General features: G+C 40.6%; 1 protein-coding gene across 5 annotated transcripts in view; it reads left to right on the forward strand.

Moving 5' to 3' along the window:
* The window catches only part of RBM33 (RNA binding motif protein 33), a 102,846-nt gene that overhangs the window by 57,875 nt on the left and 24,332 nt on the right, over positions 1-20,639 (forward strand). For 4 of the 5 annotated variants that reach the window (XM_050970315.1, XM_050970316.1, XM_050970318.1 and 1 more), the window contains 5 exons: positions 317-476; positions 1,420-1,751; positions 2,251-2,493; positions 3,277-3,564; positions 11,504-12,142. In XM_050970315.1, the coding sequence (XP_050826272.1) occupies positions 317-476; positions 1,420-1,751; positions 2,251-2,493; positions 3,277-3,564; positions 11,504-12,142 (1,662 nt within the window). Of the gene's footprint in view, positions 1-316; positions 477-1,419; positions 1,752-2,250; positions 2,494-3,276; positions 3,565-11,503; positions 12,143-16,261; positions 16,777-20,639 lie in introns of those variants that run through there. The other variant, XM_050970319.1, reaches the window with a different exon arrangement.

The following is a 20,639-nucleotide window of genomic DNA, read 5'->3' on the forward strand; positions in this document are numbered from 1 at the left end:
AGACGTTCAGATTTTTTTGGATTAATGGGAAAGAAGGTCAATAATAATTGCATGGATTTCAATAAGCTTGAGAAGAAATGGCATTCCTGTGGTGCTAGTGATTATTAAAACATTGTGAATTCATTTCAAGATACTGTACTCAGGTTTAATATATCTTCCATTGTGAAGGAATGACTCAGTAAGGGCTGTCAGTTTGTACAGGTGATAGGAGATAATTCATACAGGAATTGTATTTTTGAGAGAAAAAAATGTTATAGCAGACAATACATAAATTTCTGGATGGTAGCCTTAATTTTAATTCTGCCTTATGAAATAGGGCCCTCCAGACTTCCAGCAGCATACACCTGGACCAGTTCCTACCAACTTCTCCCAGGCCCCGAGGCTGCCAATCCAGGACCAGTGGAGAGGGCCACCCCCACCACCTCCACCACTCCCTCCTCCACCTCCTCAGGACAGAGATCCTTTCTTCTTAGCAGGTGAGCATTTTTAATCCCATTAACAATTAATACCCACCTGTTGTAAAGTGGCTGCACTGTGACTGCATGTCTCACAACATGATGTGTTCAGAAGAACCTGAAGGCTGGAAGATCCCATTTGATATAGTCAAGCTGGACCATGCCAGAAATTCTGGTTGTCTAGTATATTTTTACTTCTTTTGATGTGGATTTTTACTTTTTTTAATATGTCTTCACCGTTAACTGCCATGAATCTAGATATTTATATAGACACAAAAGTAATATCTATGTGATTGTTGCATTGAAGTTGTTGCACTTTGTTGTGATTTGGATAACAAGTACTCTCCATATACTTGGGTTTCTTGTTACTCTTTAAGCTGCCTGGACCGTGTGTGTAGTGTAAGAAATTTGTTAAGGTTAGATAAAATATACAGCCTAGCAAACATAAGAGAGGGTAAGTGGATATTTATACCACATACATGTAATATGTGTGTGTATATATATATATACACACACACACACACACACAATATTTTGCAAATATTTTACACATGTACAGTATGTAAAAATGTGCTAAATACCTGGTCAGCAAATGGTGTCAATGCTTTATGAGTTCTTCTGTGGTTTAAACTGTAATCACTGGAATTGATTTTATTAAAGGAGAATTTCCAAAAGGTTTTGCTGATTCCAGCAGAGTACCAGTTGTGCTGGTCTTTCAAGGATCGATTCTTTTTATACATAAATGACAGGAACAAGAGAAATATAACCTTGAGGGTAGCTCTTATAATTAAAACATCCCATAGAGTTTTGCATTCTGTAAATTTCAGGTTACTTTCCAAATCAGACTAGAGCTTTATGTTTCCAAAATGTGTTTGTGTCTCCGGAAGGTTGGGCAAGGTATTAATATTGAGGAAGATGCTTGAGACCAGGTTGGATAATTGAATCAATCCTCTCATTCCCACAGATCCGAGGTTCCCGGGTCACCCCTTGTTTGAGCAGCGCAGCCCCCCACCGCCACCGCCTCCCCCACTTCTGAACAGCGCCCATCCCGTTCCTACGCAGAGCCCGATGCCGTTCAGCCCGCCCGGGCCCGCCTTTAACCAGCAGGGACAGCAGCCGGTGTATCCCCGGGAGCGGCCGGTGCGGCCCAGCATGCAGCCCCAGGGCCCGGTGGGGATCCTGCACTTCAACCAGCCGGGCTCTGCCACCCCGCGGCCCTTCATCCCCCCGCGGCAGCAGTTCCTGCAGGCGCCGGGACAGCCCTTCCTGTCCCCGCACACGCAGCCCAGCATGCAGGTACAGGGCTGGGGGAGTAACAGAGCTGAAGCGTTGCAGCTCCCAGGGGGATGGCCCTGCAGTGCCATCGCTGCTGTGCCTGGGGAGTGATGGATCTTCTGGATCTTCTCCCCGCCGCCGTGTCCGGTCTCGCTCCCTGCCGGCCCGGGGCAGCGCGGGGCGGCAGCGCCCTCTGCCGGGCGCGGAGCGGGGCCGTGGGGCTGCGGCCGCTGGAAGCGGGGCAGCGCTTCGGGGATGGGCAGGGGGCCACAATAAACCTCATTAGAAAACAGGGGAGAGGACAGCAACCCTTAAATTCGTCTTTTTCTTTTTACTTCAGCTGTTGCCTTACACAGGTTTAAGAGTAGAACGACCAGACACCTCTTCGGTTGGTCTGTTCTTTCCTCTGTATGATTTTAGTGTAACCTGCTTCGTAGCTGCTTACAGTTCTAAGAGAGACTGGAGCTGCTTTTCTGGAGTTTATTACCTTGAAACTAAAATTTTTTTTTTTCATATGAAGGGTCCCATGCATCCTCCATTACAGCCTCAGCCACAACCTCAGCCTCATCAGCAGCATCACCAGCAGCAACAGCAACACCATCACCAGCAGCAGCAGCAACATCACCATCTCCAAGGGCCTCCACAGCCCTTGATGCCCATGAACCAGCCACAGTTCAGGCCTCACATGCAAGCCACACAGCAGCAGCCAAATAACAACAGGATGCAGTGTCAGCCACGACAGGGTCCAATGAAGCCAAGGCATGTAAGTACCACGTACAACAGTGTCCTCCATGAGTAAGCACAGGTTTCAAACCTCACTAGCGTGAGTTTTCAGTTCTGTTTATTCCTTTCCTGCTCTTTCCCCTCCTTTTACCATTTCTTGCTAATTTTCTGCCTTGATAATTTTGTAATCAGCATTAAAAAAATACCATGTGTATCTTTCTTTTCTCCTCTGGTCTTCATTGTTGTTTTTGATTTGGTCCAATAGGAGATGTTGCAGTTGCCCAAGAACTAGCAATGAAGGGGTGGTGAAGGAGAGGTTTGCTTTATAAGGCTTCACAATTGCTGGTAGTCTGTGATTGTGTGGGAGGCCAGTTTTGTTGACACTTTTTTGATTTGAAGGCCTCTCTGTACCACTGCTGATCAGTTTTCAGGTTCAGATCATACCTCTCCTGTCTTGTGAATTTCCTTCAATGCAACATATTCTGCTGCTTGGTAGGTTGGGTCGGACAATAGCCTGGAGCAGTGCTCAAGACAATAAAACTATAGTTTAGCATAATTGTTTTGATTAGGAAAGGAAATGACACAGTGAATCCAGTTTCTGAGAATGGTGTTGAACAAGTGAGATTAAGTTTTGCTTTTAATTAGAAAGAAAGGTTATTAAAATATTCTCATTTCTGTATTTTTTCCCTGACATTAAACATATTGTGCCTTTTCACAAAGCTTGTTTTCCCAAACTGAACTAAATCAGGAAAATGTGAAACCAAAATCACTTCAGCCTGGTTTGTGGTGGAAGTCAGCAATTCTTTTCCTTTGTTATTTTCAGAGTACCCCATCCCAGAATATTGTCAAGCGTTCCAATCAGCAGCTGCAGTCGGCCGCTCCCAGGAACAGCAACCTGCGCGAGCTGCCCATCGCCCCTGCCCACGCCATGGACATGGGCAGCACCCGCCGCAGCTCCGCCCCTGCTGCCCAGGTCAAACCCATTCCCAGCACCCTGCCTGCCTCCAAGCCTGGCACTGCTGCTGCCAACTCCCAGGGAAGGCCTGAGATGAAAGCTAAAGCAATCACCCCAGTGGGCCAGGCAAAGTCGGAAGGAAAATGTGAACCAGAGGTAAGGGATTTTTTTTGTTTTGGTTAAACAAAAGTGTTGGGGAAGATGAAACAGGAAAGCCTTATTAATATGATTGCTTGGCAAAAGATTTTGAGAATACAGAAACTATAAGCGAGATTGACATGAAAGCAAGCTTTGAGATACCTTAGTTACTGAACCACTGGAAAGCAATGGTGTGGCCGGCTGAAGGCAATCTCCTTCTCATGCAACAATATCCTCTGCTTGCAGACAAGTCCAAAGGTCAGAGCAGACCATACTAGCTTAGCAGAAGGAGTCCAAAAAGTAGTTTTTAGAGTTTAAAATGTTACACAGTATAGTAATGTAATGATTCTGATAAGCTGTATGTAAATGCTATGAGATTTGTATATTGTACTAAATTAGTTAGTGAGAATTAAAATATTCCACACAGAAGAAGATTTATTGTATTGTAAAGAGAACCTCGCTCTGTTACACTCTTATCCTCTCATCCTCTCTCTTATCCTCTTTACCACTCTCTTCTCTCGGGCCTGCTCCAGGCTGTGGCTGGCAGCTCCCAGCAGGGCCCCTGCACCCACACCCTTTACAATAAACCACAAGTTCCATGACCTGGCTTCAGAAATCTGTCTCTCCATCCATCCCTGACGCTCCTTCACAAAAGGTATAAAAACCAAGCAGCGAGAAACAAGGCTCCCACCACAAAGCTCTCACCTTTAAAAGACTGTTCTAGTCTGATTTATGAATTGAAAGCACACTTAATGTATTATCCACCAAATATTTCAGGTGCCACTAGAGGCCTCCCTTCTGAATCACACTTGTATTTTTTATTGTAACAGCAGAAATAGTCTCCAATGACATAAAAGGTCTGGAAGGTTGGCAAGGCTGTGGTGAATTTGTTTTGTGGGGGAAGGAGTAATTTCTACTAGGAAAAGGCAGAATTTGAGTAAAGGCGATCAGTGATACAAGTCTCTGAAATACTCATTTTGCCTATTTTTATCTTTGGGAATTATAATTTATTTTCAGGTGATCATATTCTTCTAAGTCTGAAAGCCTCTTCTCTGTTGTTTTGTATGATGCTGTATGGCTCAAAGGAAAAAAGAAGGCTGTTTGGAGATCTGTCTTCCTCATGCTGTTTTCTTTTAGGCAGTTCAGTCTCTACTAGGCCTTGAGCATTCATGCAGGAGATCATAGCTGTGCTGTCCATGGGAGCTTCTTGCTCTTGAAAAAGAACATCTCTTTTTTATGAAACCTTTTCATGTAAGGGAAAAAAGTGGAGATGCTTTTAAGTTTTCCATTTTGGAGAAAGTGATGCTGTTTGCTCTGCTGGTATTGTGCACAATTGGAAAAATCAAATGCCAGTGTTTTCAGCTCCACTGGATCGTGTCATGTGAACAGATGATCTGCACAGATCTCCTGGAAGCTAGAGAAGACTCTCCATGAGCTCTGTTACTTTGAGAGACAGGGTAGGATTGGACTGATGGTGCTCTTTAGATCCTGAGCATGATGGCTAAATGCACCCTGTGTGCTTTGTCAGGCTATTCTGTGAAGAACTGTAAATCTTCATAGTTATAGTTAACCATGAATCTTGTCTCAAGGACCAGGTTTTCTTCAACAGCCATTGAAAGCTTTAATTGTGATAATACTGTCTTCCTTTTAAGCTGCTCATGATTAGCTTTTCATCTTGTTCTTGAATTAGGGATGGTCATAACTAATTTCCATAAATGAGGCACAAAAGAAACCTAAAGCTATTAGTGTTTGACCTCCTGTGCACTTGCTTTTCAATGGAAATGAAAAAAAAAAAAATCCTTTTTTAGCTTTTAATTTTCACCTTTTTTTGGAAAAATATTTAAGTAATCTCTTTCCCCTCAATTTAGTCTCTTGGAATAATCTGAGTCATAGAAAATGCTTCATAGAGAGGCCTTGTATTTCAGGCCATTAGTAAGGTAAGTCTTGAAAAATTAGCCATAGGCCTCCCCATCTAAAACATCTTGAAGTTACTCTGTAGTGTAGCCATATAAAAATTAAGGCATTAGTTCCGAAGTATCTCTGGCAGTATTTAGAAAAAAGATAAGAATTTTAAAAATTTCTTTTAATTAAATAGAAAACTAAAGAAACAAACAACCCCAAAGCAGTCAACATGTCTCCATTTTAAACATGCTCTAGTTGGTTATCAAATCCACCTAATCTTACCTGTGTGAATTCTAGGTGTATTAGAAATAAAACTTTATTTTTATTCTCTGTCAAAACTGTCATTGATAAAATTCTGATCCCTGTTTTTGCAAAGCAGGATAAAAAAACCAGGGTTGTCTTGGAACCAATGAAGTCTCCTAGTAAAGGTCTTGTAGTTATATTTGGCAGGCATTAGGAGAGTGTGGCTATGTGCTCACAGAGCTTTGTCCTTCCAAAGCACACCTGGAACAGAGCCTGGTGCTGCAAACAGTGTAGTAGCAGTTGTCCCATTTCTGCTGTGCCACTGCAGTGGTCTTGGTCACTGCTGCTGCTTATTGTCACTTACAGATGGGAATGCTGTACTAAAAATGTTCTTTTACAAGCATTTAATAATTCCCTTCACTGTTTTTGTAATGTTGGTTATTGCATACCTCTCCTTAGGCAAATTGTAATGTTTTGCAGTCTTTTTTTGTGTGTTTTTCTTGTATCTAGCTGACTTCATCCTGTTCTTTTGCTATGGATGATGATGAGAAAGAGTTAAGTTCTGTCACCTTTTCTAGCTGTATGGCACATAACTGAATCGGGCAAGTTATTTTGCAAGTGTCTTCAACTGGAAAATTAAGACTTTTCTTTGCATCTTTCTTCTTAAAGTCAGTGGCTGTATTTATGAGTGGCCTATCATTGAGGAAGCCCCCAAAAAAATAGCAATAGTGGCTGTTAGAGGTTTTGCTCACCCTAAATATAGATATTTGAAAGGTTTGCAATGTGAGTGAATAGAAGATTAAAAACTGTATATTGATGGAATGCTTGTGTTCCTATTCCTGTGAGGCTGCAAAATACTCACCTTAAATGCCTGTTCAGAATAGCTTTTACTCTCCAGGATTTAAATTGTATATCCTTAGTCTGAAACAGCATTTTGTCATTGAAATAGGAAAGTCTGGATGATGTGGGCCTAATTCTGCTCCTGTTGAAGTCAGCTTAGGATTAGAGGAATTAAGGCAGTATTAAGCATTTTTGAGTTTAAAGAAGAGGGAGAATGGAGAAAGCTGATGTGTCTGTAGGAGAAATGGATATTGGAGCTCAGAACTGGAGGGAAATTCGTAGAGCACTGTATAGTCATCAGTGTATTGATGTTAGTTCTTACACTGGGGATCATGTCCTTGATGTACTGAAAGAAAACCTTTGTATTCCATTCTTCCAAATCCAGTAAATTGTAAATTTTGTTGGATTTTACATTGCTGTCTTTTCTAACAAGGCTTGCAATATTCTCTTCCAGATTTTTGTAATGGTGCCTCCTGTCTTGTGCTTGTAAGAGTCTTATCACAGTTTTTGTTTCCAGTTGGAAATTAGCAAGTGGGCAGTGTGCTTCTTGGAGTAACTTGTAACCTTGTTCTTCACCCTCTCCCTGTTTGTCCAAGATGTACAGCACCTCTGCTTTGTGGGGTGTCTCATACCTTCCTTGGGTTCAGGAGCTGATGGTATCAGCAATGTGAAATGTACAGTGTGTATATGTAGGTATCCTTTAATTCAGATATTTTGTGGGTTTGAACACAAGCATGCAAATGATGCAATTTGAATCTGACTGTGCCTTTTGCAAACAATTGGTATGAATTTTTAGACAAATTATTCTAGTTTCTTATGTTTTTAATGTTACAGATTAAAAAAATAAAGACAAGCCTGCTAAATAGGTTTGTTTATGCCACAGATCAAATCATTTTGATTGCTCTGTTCTTGCACCCATTTGACTGAGACACATAAGTGATCCTGGTTGCATGATTCCTTTTTTGTTCCTTGGGAGCCAACCAGAATATTAACAGTGTCTGGTTCTTATGACTCAGCATTTAGTTCTATTAATTGGCAATTAATCCTGCAGACTTCTGAAAAGGTGTGGGTTTATTTATTTGTAATTCACTTACATGAAAAGCAAGCTACTGGTACTAGGACTTAAATTTCAGTATAAAGTTTAATCCCTTGAGTGTGTCCTTGCTGTCTTTTCCTAAGTCAACAGTGCCATTCTAGGATCCCCAGAAGAAGGATGTGGGACTGCTGCTTCTCTTTCTTGCTGGTGCTCTTCAGCTAGATTCAGGAAAGCAGCCTGTAAGGTTTTCTTTTGGTGCTTCCCATCAAAACTGCCTTGGATCTTAAGGGAGAAGAAAAACCTGCAGCTAAGGCTCAGTCTTCCTTCAAACCTCAGTGAAATGCATTGTGTTAAAGCTGTTCAAAGATGGATGAGAATTTCCACTTTAAAAAGAAAAGAAAACAAACTCAAAACCTGGCAGAAAAAAACCATCTCCACAAAACCAAGTGCATGTCTGGCCTTTTGTACTCTGCAGCCTCCTGTAAAAGGAGGAGCCATATATGTGTACAGGGTACCATTTCTTCATGTTGGGGAGTTTTCTACCCAAAACATGTGAAGCTTAATAGTTTATCTAGTGAAAAGGCTGGCTGCTCTACGTTTTTCTGCTTTTTTACCTACAGACAGTGTTGCTTCCAGATACAGGATGTGAAAATTACAGTGGTTTGAACTTTGGAGGATGTGTACTTTCTCCCAGTTGATTCTGTAGGCAAAATGCTTGCTTGCCTTGCCTATTTATTTTTTTCCTGGGCAGTGCTATTGCTTGTTGGAGAAATCTATACTGGGCTTACTAAACTAATGGGATGGAAGTCATTAGCAATAGGCATTATGTCCTGTGTTCATCTTGACCCTATCTTGCCTGTTCCATATGCTGAATGTCCTTACTACATACTCTAGGTCATTTATATGTACTGTGCATCTCATATATATCTTGCCTGTTCCATATGCTGAATGTCCTTACTACATACTCTAGGTCATTTATATGTACTGTGCATCTCATATATACCCCCAGTCTCTAGAATGGTGTACACAAGGTGCTCTTAAAGCTGAGGAGAAGGGGATTTAACTGCCCCTGTTTTCATCCTGATAAGGAATTTGCTGTCCTTCTCAATCTGTACTTTCGGGCCATTGTACAGCTAAATTGAAAAAATTAATTAATCATGAAAGCTGACTTCTAATGGAAATAGTCTGTTAATCATCACAGGGTCTTCATATTATCTTCCTCCAGCTGTGGGGGTATTTTGTTTAGAATTTAACACTAGTAGTAGTACCTTGCTTTTGAAGGATTTAGGTCTACCTCTGGCCTGTTAACAGACTGATCTGCAGTTGTCATATAACCTCAGTTCTCTTGATGCTTGATTTTAACTTTTAAGAGGGGATTGACTTCCTAGGATCATTACTAATTTCTTTAGTCTAGTTCCAGAAAGGAAAGTTTCAGATTATATTTGAGGTCAAAATGCCTAAATATTCTACTAGGCTTTCTTTGAACTGCATGTGTGTTGGTAATTGAGTTTATGTATAGTTTATGTCAGACATCTTTCTGTGTTTAATTCTGGCATAGCTGGACTCATGGCATAGTGTATCTGTCCAAGGGCTGTTGCAGGGATGTATTAGTCAGAGTCCCTTGGGATGTTCCTTGCTTGTGTGCTGGCAGGACTCATTTGAGTGTGCTGCAAAGCACACATCTCTGTGCTGTGTGCAACCTTTGAGTTGTTGTTCTAAGCCTGCTACATTGTGATCTCTGTCTCCCAAGGCCTTCAGAACTTGTTAGGTGATAAAATGAGCAGGCAAATCCCTCATAATAAAGGGCACCGGTAGAAGTGGTGGTCTCCTGAAGACTCAAGCTGAAATGTTCCAATTGAATATAAGGGGAAAAAAAATTACAGGACTGCCTCCAAAAGTTAACTTGGTATTGGCTTATGGCATCTCTCAGGCTTGTTTAAATAAATTGTAGACTATTGCAATCTAAACCAAAGCAGATGAATAAACTAATTAATTCAATGAAACAAGTTTTCCCTCTGAACAACAGTGGTAATTGTGATACTTAGTGTCTCTGAAAATTACTGAAAATTTTATTAATTTCATCAGGATCTGCATAACAGCACATCCTCCTCCTAGCTGGAGCTTATGTGTTTTCTCATCCTTTGCAAGCTATTCTTATTTAAGGGTCTTAATCTTTCCCTGTATTTCATAAGGGAATCCAGCATCTCCAGTAGCCAATACCAGATGAAGTATCTGGGTTTCCTCCTCTAGAAGTATGTTTCTGTACCATGTGTCATCATAGAGCTTTAATTCAGTTGTCACAGTGATTATTAATGACCACCATCATGTTCCACAAGTATAAAGATAGGAACTTCAAGGTGGATGTACCATTCTCATGCAAAGAACTGTGTTAGAGCTCATCCCTGAACTACAACTACAATTAAAAAATAAATATAGATTTCAAAAATGCAATTTGGTTAGTCTTATTTAGCCACTGTTTTAGCTTCTAATCAGATGCTTGTAATTGGACTTGTAATTTGAGACAATGAGCTGGTTTTTAGTAACTGTGAGAATAATCCCTGTCAATACCTGCTCAGGGAAAGAAGCAGCTACAGATGAAGGAAACAAGCATTCAGGATTTGTCCATCTGGGTGCTGTGACTGCAAATCTGACTCTGCAGGGCTGTCACATCCATGAACCAACATTATGGCTGAATCTGTTCTGCTGGGTTTTTCCTGGGTTGGGAAGGATTCTAGGTGCACTAGGATTAAAAGCACTTAAAAAACCCCAAACCTTCAAGTCATGCATTTGGGTCACATATGTTCAAAAAATGGCAGTTGTGTCAAAACCAGTTTGTACCCAGTTGGTGCAAGATACATAAAGGTTTGTCACAGATTCCCAGTTTTTGAGAAATATTTTAGCACTCTATGCATTAATTTACCAGCTTGTGTCATTATTTGAAGAGGTTGTTGTTAGGAGTGATTTGATACATCTTGAGTAGAATTTTGTGCTCATTATCATTTGTAAGCATTCTCTATAAGTCTAACTTAATATTTGAAATGGTTAAAAAGAGAGAAATAATATAATAAAAAGGTATGCTTCCTAATTTTGAAAAATATACGTGATTTTATTGCAAGAGCCATTTGATTTCTTTTCCAGGATGATGAGAATCTGCATTTCCTTGACTCTTGTCCATTTATACAGCTTTTCATAAGAACCCGTTCTGCCAGAGTTCAGGAATCTTTAGGAAGGTTATTTGATGGTGTGTAGTACTTTCAGAGAGGCCCAGGGCTGGAATATTAAAGGCATTCTCTATATACCATTAATATTCCAACACTGCATTTGGCAACATTTTGATTCTGAAGAGAGTGCATGAGTTCAAGGTCAGAGAGATTGACTTGTGCTGTTCATTATAACCAATTATTGTGTGACAAATGAGTTTGAGATCAGGCTTAAAATTCTGTGAGAAAAATCAATAGTTCTAATCAGGGCCTTTCAGGTCATTTACCACCCTACCTTTTGTTACTTTGTCAGAAAAGAGCAAGATAAAACCTGTGTGACAGTGGGTTGCCTCAGTATTGTTACCTTCCATTTGAAACATATTTTGATATCTTGAATTATATTAATAGTTTAATTGGTTTTGGAAACTTTTAAATTAATTCCAATTTGTCAAACTTTTTTTATTAATTTTTTTTTTGTATTCTGATCAGATTTCTCAAGTGGTATTAAAGCTTTTCTGTCTAGGAAGTAGTATATCTAAGTCCTAAACCAGATTTGAGCTATTTGTCTGTAATGAATAGCAAATAAACCCTAGCAGCAGATACACTCCACTAACAGCCTTGCTTTGGTATCAGGGAAAATTTAAAATGCTCTACATCTGAAACAGTTTTGTGTTGTTTTGAGCAAGCTGGGCATCTGTTTAGAATTTTATAAATTCATTTGGTTTTTCCTTTGTAGTACCCAGACGAAGATGAAGAAACTCGGTTGTACCGTTTGAAGATAGAAGAGCAGAAGCGCCTGAGAGAGGAGATCCTGAAGCAGAAGGAGCTGAGACGGCAGCAGCAGGCTGGGGCCAGGAAGAGAGAGTTGCTGGAGAGACTTGCCCAGCAGCAGCAGCAGCAGCAGCCCTGCTCCCAGCAGTCCTACATGCAGCACGAGGAGGACTCCTCCGAGTTCCCCACCAACGGCAGCCCCTACATCCCCCACTCCGGCTTGCAGACCAGGCACAACGTGAAAAGCAGACTCCTTGTTAGAAAGCAAGACTCGGTAGTCGCAAACATCCACCCCAAACCCACAGACTTCCCCCAGGGCGCAGGGGACGGGCAGTACCAAGGACAGCAGATGAAGCCAGTGAAGCAGCTGAGGCAAACTAGAACGATCCCTGCGAGTCAGCCTCAGGCAGCCCAGAAAGTGTTACAGAGCAAAGCGGCCGCGGCGGCGCTGCCCACGGCGCAGGCAGCGCGCGCGGCCTCGGTCCCCGGCAGGCCCCAGGAGCAGAAGCCAGGGGTGAAAAGGACTGTGATGCAGCGGACAAACAGTGCTAGTGATGGGCCCCATGGCGGCAGCAAAGTCAGGGTGATTAAGTTGTCAGGAGGGGTAAGTGTACAAGGCTCGTCTCATCTCTGTGTCTCCTCGTGGTTTGTTTCTGTGTGGTTGACTCTGTGTAATCCCGAAATAAAAGATGGGCCTGAGCTGGTGAGGGAAGTAACAGGTTTAGTGTACCTAATAGTCTATATATTTTATTTTCAGAACTGTAATTTATTAGCAGATATTAAACAGTTAGTGTTTCCTGTAATGCTTTACTGCCAGGCAGTTACCAATGAAATCATATTGAAATACTCCTTTCTTTTAAGTTGTAACTTGGAGTCTGAAATCTGAAAGAGTGCTGAGTTGAGCTCCTTTTGCTTAAGGTTGATAGGTCTGATAATTGCTCAGAGAAAAGAATTTAGGTGACTTAACTATTAATTATTAAGGTTTGGTTCAAAAGGACCTGCTTATTTGGTAAGTGAGGCCACCTGATTTAGTTGTGTGCAGTTGTTGGTCTTAGTATGGTTTCTACTCAGTGGAAGATGGTTTTTATTTTCTGAGGAGGGATGTTAAGAACCAATTGAAGCAGTGTGTTGGAGGGGGGTGTTTTCTGTTACAGGCTGGGTTTAAAACGTTACCATTTCACTTCTGCATCTAAATGAGATTCCTTATCTCTTGATGAGGGGTCTTTTATCTGCAGTGTGTCCCTTGAGCACTGGTGTGGAGGACTCACAATGATGGTCGTGATGACGGTGTGCCTATTTAAAATCTGTTTTTTTGGTGAGAAAGTCTCTCAATCAAATTTATTCTGTCTTAATGAAAAGACAAGTTAAGTGTTAGGGCTCTAAAGAAACTAAGATTAGGGGACATGGAGATCATGTTGTCAGTGTTTGAAGTCTGTCCTTGGGTTTATGCTGAGGAGGAAAGAATGATGTGATGTAGCAGCACATTGGAGGTGTTTTTCTGGAAGAATGCTTTTAAAATTATTTGGAGAATTTTATAGGGAAAACAAAAAACAGTGTAACAGGGACTGAACAAGGCCTTGGAGGCTAGGCTTTACTCTCTAGAAATGGGGAGGAAGTTACATGACAAAGTCTTAACTACTTTTTATGAATGTTTGTCTACAGTTCATAAAACTTAATTGCACTCAGAGTTGTGAGTTGCATAATGACTGTATGGTCTTTCAAATATTAACATACAGGACATTATTGACTACATAGACATCCTGCATGTCAGGTTGTTCTCAGTTCTAATTCCTCAGACATGGTAACTTAAGTACAGAAGAATAAAGTACAGGAAACTGAAAGGAATTAACTCTGTTGAGCTAAAAATATTTATATATAAGTATGTCTGCAGGAATCCCAGTGGCCTGCAAGAGGTATGACAGGTTTGTGCTTCATGCATAATTGAATAAAGCAGTCATGCACACCTTTTTATTATGTGATGAAACAAAACAATGCCAGTCACAACTGTATACAGCTCCTCATAACAAATAGTTATCAGTGCCCACAGCAGCATTCACAATGAAATTGTTTTTATCACGTGCTCTATTTCAGAAGACCATTAATGATTTGTTTCAGATAAGTGTCATGGTAAGCAAGAGCAATTGGCTTAATTAAATGCATGTGTAACTCCTCTTTAATTGTGTACAGAAGCAGATTTACTCCGTCCTCCTTCACTTTCAGATACTGAGGTTTCAGCAAGGTGAAGCAGGTTCTTTACATGTAGCCTTTGTCACTGTTTTCATGTTCTTAAGTTTCCTTCCAGCTGTGGGAGAGTGAAAGCAAGCATTGCAATTAACTGTTAACACTGATCAATATAATTGATTAATTTTTAATCAGTTAGTGACAAACTGAATCGGTGACTTTATTTCTTTGACCACACAAGGAAAAAAAAATATAAATTGAACATCAGGACAGACAATCATCTAGTCAGTTTTTGACAGGATTTAAAATAAGAGTTAAAAGGTGCTTGGGCTCCAATTACTACCACGATTGGAGATCATACTTAGTTTCCACTGCTTTAGTCCTGCCACATGCTTAATTTGTTTTCACAACTTTTGCCTGAGCACTAAACACAAAAGCCAAATCTCATTTTCCCTAGCCATTCTCCTTAGCATGTAATAGTGCTTCCTCTTACTCCTGCCTTTGGCCAAAGGGTTGCTGGTATCTCTTATCTGTGTGCACTGGCTCTATCCTGCAGCTAAGCATCCCTGGCCTTGCTCTTTAATTCCTTGTACTCCTTTCCTGGGCTCTTTTGTGCAGAGATGTTTTGAATATATTTGTACAAGTGAGATGGCTCATGATCAGACAGAATGCAGGTTCCTTTTGGAGCTTCCTGGCTTCAAGTAAAGACCTGGCAAGTCTCTCCTGTTGCACAGCACCACTGGGGAGCTCTCAGCTGAAGGAGCTGCTCCAGGCCAGAGCTGTTCTAACTCACTCCCTCTAGACCAAGCTGGCCTAAACCAGAACCAGGTAACAAGGACTGTTATTAGTTCAGTAGGGCCATCTGTAGAACCAGGATTCAGTGGTTTGGTGTTGCTGCTGATGTTTTTTTGTGCAACATTTAAGCACTGTGGTGTGTTGGTGAGAACTGTGGGGTACAGTCAGAAGAGAATGGCTCCTTTTCCTGAGGACAGTGTCTTTACCAGGCTGAGCTTTTGTCTGTTTGTGTTGCTGGGCACAGCAGTGCTCCTGAAAATCTCTGACTTGCAGGTAGAAATATCCCTTGGGTCTTTAGAAGACAAAATGGTCTTTCATGTTTCCACAGTATTCTTTTGTGAGAAGGTTTTACTTTTGGAATTTTAAGAACTGCCATGTAAATTCCAAGAATATTTTAACTTGTTCAGCTTTCCTGATACATAAGATGCCTTAATTTACAATTTCTCTGCTTCAGGAAATGAAAGTAGAAAATGATTCAGCATTTTCAGTATGTCAGACTAAGTCTGTGTATCAAGGTGACACGTTAGGTACTGTCAGTAATGATTTTGTCTGTTGATGCTTTTTTACTTTTTAAATAAATCCCACCCTTCACCTCCCCCCCAATACTTTGCCCATCCCTTTCTAATATACATATAATTTACACAGGAATGGCAGTAAAGGGAATAATTTTCCATTTTAATTACTCCTTTAAATGTTATGTTCCTGGAAAAATAGGCAGTATTTTGCACATGGACTTAGAATTTTTTTGTTGCTGGTTTGGTTTTGGATTGGGTTTTTTTGCGGGGGAAGGGGAGTGGGTTTTGGGGATTTTTGAGGGGTTTTTTTTTTTGTTGTTTTGTTTTTGGTTTTGTTCTTGGTTTAATTTTTTCCAAGGAGGCCCAGATATTTTTCAATGAATCCTGTGTGCTTTGTTTTTGTGGTGTTTCCTCAGAGCTGTCCTTTTCAGATACAAGAGCTCAGTGTATTCACTGAGTATTCATACTTGTAAATTTTACTGATAAAGCATCTGAGACTTGCTGGGCTTGCTGAGGAGCCTGAAGGCAATCCTAAAGTTACTTGTAAGTATAAAGTCAATGAGAGTGTAGGAAAGAAACACCCTAATAAATTACTTGAAAATGTGATCATAAAATTATAGAAAATAAGGGTGAAAAGACTGTTGAAGTAATTTGTCTTGAAAGGAGGGGATGAACTCTGTAGTATTCCTGACAGATTTGTCCAACATTTTTCTGAGATCTTATTATTGCAGATTTCCCAGGTCATCTATTCCAATATCAAATGTGTATATTTAGAAGAATTTTCTTAGTGACCAAATTACATTTTCTTGCTATAATTTTGAATTTCTGACTATTTGTATTATACTTGAAGAGAGATGGGGAAGAATTTCTCTCTCCTTTTTCAGGATAGCTTTACTGTTTCTGAGCTCTAATATCTTTCATTCTCTCTTGATGAGTCATGTTTATTAACACCTTGGCTGTTTGTGGTGCTCTTTGGGCTCTCTGTTATCAATCTGTCTGTTAAGAATTCTAGTACCAAACGTAATTGAATTCCTTACGTCAGTATATTCAGAGTTGTTTTAGTCCTGGAAGAACAGGTTTGTACCAGCTATAACCATAGATATCTAAAGATCATATGAAATATGTGCTGAACACATTTTATATTTAGTTGGAGGTTCTGTGGTAAATTACAATATCATAAAATCTCTGTGTTATTGTCATCTTATGTTGTTGTTGGATGATTTCTCTCTTAGCCAGAAAATGTCCTGCCATGCTCAGAGAGCTGTGTGTCTGTCCCAAAGGCCTGAAAATGCTGGTTCTTATGCTGCACCAAGAACACACCAATCTTTATCTCTGTGGAAAGCTGCACAATGAGGGTTTTTTCATAAATGCATATATAGATAAAAATACATTAAAATCTTGGTTTTCCCTGTTGCATTACAAGCAGTATCTTGAAAGTGATCCTAATTCCTGAAAACCTGAAATGCTTCGTATGAAGAGCTTGAAAAAAGAGCTGGCAAGTTCTTCTGTTTGAAAAGCCTGTCACAAAAAAATGTCCTTGGATTGCAAAAACCAAGATGGAAATGGAAGATAGACAACTTCGGTCATGTTTCAAGCAACTGGGAAGTGTGAGATGAATATGGAGTTCTAAATATGGAAAAAAAATACTGATTGAGATGATTGTTGTTTGATAATGTAACCTTATCAACCAACTTTGCTTAATGTTTGTACTTGTTTCTACTTGCATGTATGTGTTCAAGTTTAATTAAAAATATTTGACTTGAAAGCTCTTTAGCGCCTTTCATCTAAATATGTCAGGAATTGCAAACATAAGAATTGTGGCATTTGTGTGGGAAGTTCATGAAGCCCTTTCCCCAACCCTTGACAAAGGAACTCTTGCCCTGTGCGGTCCTATAACTTTTTAAGAAATGGAGAATGACTTTGGTGTTCATTTGTATCCCAGAGTTTGAAGAAGACATGGATAGAGCCCACCTAGGAGTGGGCTGGGGGAGCTGCAGGAGCCTTATCTGAGTGCCCAGGTACCATGGCAAATTGAGCAAGGCCTCTGAAGCAGCATTAATGTCAGTGCTATTGAAGAAGGATGCTGCCTGCCATAACCTGCAAGATTGCACTCTGGAAATGTTTGACAAGTGGACATTAATTTCTTGGTTGAATGAAATCGTTGAAATGTGTCCAGAGGAGGCCACAAAGTTGGTAAGGGGACTGGAGCACCTCCCTTCTGAAGACAGGCTGAGAAAGTTGGGGCTGTTCTGCCTGGAGAAGAGAAGGCTCCAAGGAGACCTTACAGAACCTTCCTAAAGGGGCTGCAAGAGAGCTGGAGAGGGACTTGTTACAAGGGCATGGAGTGACAGGACAAGGGCAATGACTTCACACTGTATAAGGGTTGATTTATTTTGGATATTAGGAAGAATTTTTTTCCTGTGAGTATGGTGAGGAACTGGAACAGGGTGCTCAGAGAAGTTGTGGATGCCCCGTCCTAGAAGTGCTGAAGGCCAGATTGGACAGGGCTTTGAGCAATTTGGTCTAGTGGAAGGTGTCCCTGCCCATGGCAGGAGGATTTGAATTGAGTAAAAAGCTGTGTGCTCCCAGACCTCCAGTGAAGATGGTCCCTGTAGAGACAGAATCTCTTATTTCATGCACTGGGGTCAGGAGGTGGGCTGTGCTCTACTCTTTAGGACATATTCCATTACTGGGAAAAGGAAATAAAGGGACATGTGTGGGCACACTTAAAACATGAGAATTGAGGTGACAGCCAAACCAGACACAGATAATACATTTTATGGGCTTCCCATAAATTGTGTGAAAGGGAGAAGAGATACTTACCTAAATTGAATCTTTGCTATGGATAAGATGGATCTAAAGTGCAGTAAAGTATTTTCTACTGTAGACTGCAGAACAGGTTTCTCCTTTTCCTCAGGAGACTTTTAAATTGTATGTTGAAGAAGAGTGCAGCTTGCTCCTGAACACCCAGAAAGCAGAGCTTTGTTGCTTGTCACTCTTGTTAAGTCTCAAAGGAGAGTTTCTCTGCCATGGTAAATGTTACAGTGCAGAATTCATGTCTGTGTTACAGAGATCTTGGTGTTACAGAGTGTCTTGGAGCCCAGTTTCCTGATAAAGATAGCTGTGACACCACTGAAGTGTTTTACAAAGAGAAAGTCAGATTTCATATGAAAATGCAGTCTCTTAACTTGGGAGGCAAGCTTGCAGAGTTGCAGAGTTTAATATTTTGAGAAGTCGCATCCCTCTGTTGAGAAGTTGGACCACTTGGAATAGGCCTTTAGGGCAGAGGTTTGGCTCTTGAGTCAGGAGTGTTTGGGGTGGGAGGGAGTAGGGGTTGTCTTTATTAAGACTTACCAGGAGCTTCAGGGAGGACACAAGAGGAATTTGACTTGCCAGTAGTTTCAAGGAACATGAACTAGAAAGGCCAGACACAGCACAAGAAGGGAAGTTCTAATTGTACAGGTTTCTGATATCCAGTACTGGCTTTCTGTGCAATAGCTGCTGTCCAGCTGGGAAGTGCTCCTCTTGGAGCTTTGGGCCTTTACAAGTTTTGTATCACTGATGTTTTCCAACAGGAGCTTTTTCTCTTGGTCTTTCTCTGCATGTCCAGTGTTTGCTAAAATTCCCAGTTCAGAAACCTCTCAGACTGGCAGCTGAAAAGTGAACCAGGAAACCTTGCTTAAAACATTGTTTAGCTGCGTTATATATCTTGCAGATGACACATAAAAATGAAGGTATTTCTGAGAGTATTAGACATGTCCTTTCAGAACCTTGATTTTGCTGTAGGTTTGACATACAATTTTTTCTTTTTTTTTTTCATAATGAGCAGGTGGGTACTTTAACTAAAAACCACGCAGTTGTGATTCAACACTGATTCAATGTGACAGAAACTGTGCTTTTGTCACTCCCAGTGAAACTTCATGCAGCATGGGTGCATGAAGCTGGCCAGTCCTTCTCCATGCCTTAGTTCTCCTTTCAGGTGGATGAGAGGCTACTTCAGTTAAGAATTATGTTAGTACATGGGATTAAGTGGAATTAGCTGCATTTTCTGCAAGACATTTTCTTCTTCCTGTTCTGGCTTTTCATACACCATTAGGCACAGAAGATGCTCATCACATCATGGCTCACTGAAGCAGTGTAGCAGTGTCTTTTTATCACAGGAAGGGGACTATTTCTGCATTATATTTGTTTATTGCTTAGTCTGGGTGCTCTCGCTTGGGTCAAGTTCAGCCTATACAAAAATTTTCAGCTGGGAAAAGTAACTGAATCACTGACCAGCATCAGAAATGTCTTTTTTCTCTGGTGTGAACTGGGAATGATTTGGCTCTTTCATCACTTTGGTAGTCTGATGTAGCTTATTGCTGTGTGTACTTCAGTCAAAACTAGCCCATTAATATGTCTTAAACCAGTTGTTAATGATGAGTTGTCTATTGATAGAGTGGCATTTTCTAGCCTGGTGGGAGAGCAGTTTTCTTAACTACTGCTATTCTTAAGAAAAAAAAAGAACCTTTTAAAGGTCCTAGAATGCCTGGGAAAAAAAGAAAAGGTCTCCAGGTGTTTCTCATTGGCATTTGACAGATTGAAAACAGATCGTCAAGTGTTCAGAAACAGTGCTTGGTCATGTCACTCGGTTGTGGGATATTTGGCAAGTGATTAGGCTTCCTATTCCCAGGTCCCCAGTCTGTCAGCCAGCTGTATCAAAGTGGTAAAGCATTTGGAGCACCAAAGAGAAATAGCACGTTATTAGGGGTTTGTTCTAATATGTGTTCCTGATAATTATAGTGAAAAAATACTTGTATATATTAGATGAAAGTCACTGTTGTTCTGTGTGGTTTTTGCCTTTTCTTTCTCTTTGTTATGTGGAGATCACAGCTGTCTTTGTAGATGTCTGTTTCACTACAGTCAGTTGCAGTATCAGTAAAATACAAGTTAACCTATGCAAACCTATGTAGCTCTTCTCCTGAAAGTAAAGGTGAATTTAATAACCAAAAGGATGTTTTCCTTCCCCAACTACTGTGATACTTTAAAGGTACTAATTTCTAGAAATACTGACTTAAACTGGTAACAGATGAGGGGTTCCTCCTTTCTTACAAGAAATCAATCACAGTACAGTTTTGGACTGAGATTTCCCTACAAGATTTAAGTCTTCATCGTGCTACAGAGAATTTGAGTTGTAAAGCATCTCAGAAAAGCTGACAACATTTTGCTTCTCTGTGTTATTTTTACACAAATCAACCAGAGTTTATTTATTCCCTTATCCAGCATGCACATCCCTTTGCTATTGGACGATTTTGAATTAGCTTTACAAAGATTACATGGATAGAGCCAGCATTGTGGTGGTTAATAGAAACCTGTGCAGTGAGGTCTGTGGGCTGCAAGATCACTAACAGTGCCAATGACAGTGAAGTATGGCCTTATCGAAAGGAGAATTCATAAGAGGCTGCCCTGGGACACTGCACCACTGTCCTTCTGTGTATCCTGACAATGTTATCTGTCCTCTCAGTACGGAGTATCAAATGTCTGTCACGAGTACAGAAATTAATTTAATGTCACCTGAAGACATGCAATTAATCTTTTAGAGGTTTTCATAATACCTTTACAGAAAGAGTT

The sequence above is a fragment of the Serinus canaria genome, chromosome 2 (genome assembly GCF_022539315.1).
Source record: "Serinus canaria isolate serCan28SL12 chromosome 2, serCan2020, whole genome shotgun sequence".
Classification (NCBI taxonomy): domain Eukaryota; kingdom Metazoa; phylum Chordata; class Aves; order Passeriformes; family Fringillidae; genus Serinus; species Serinus canaria.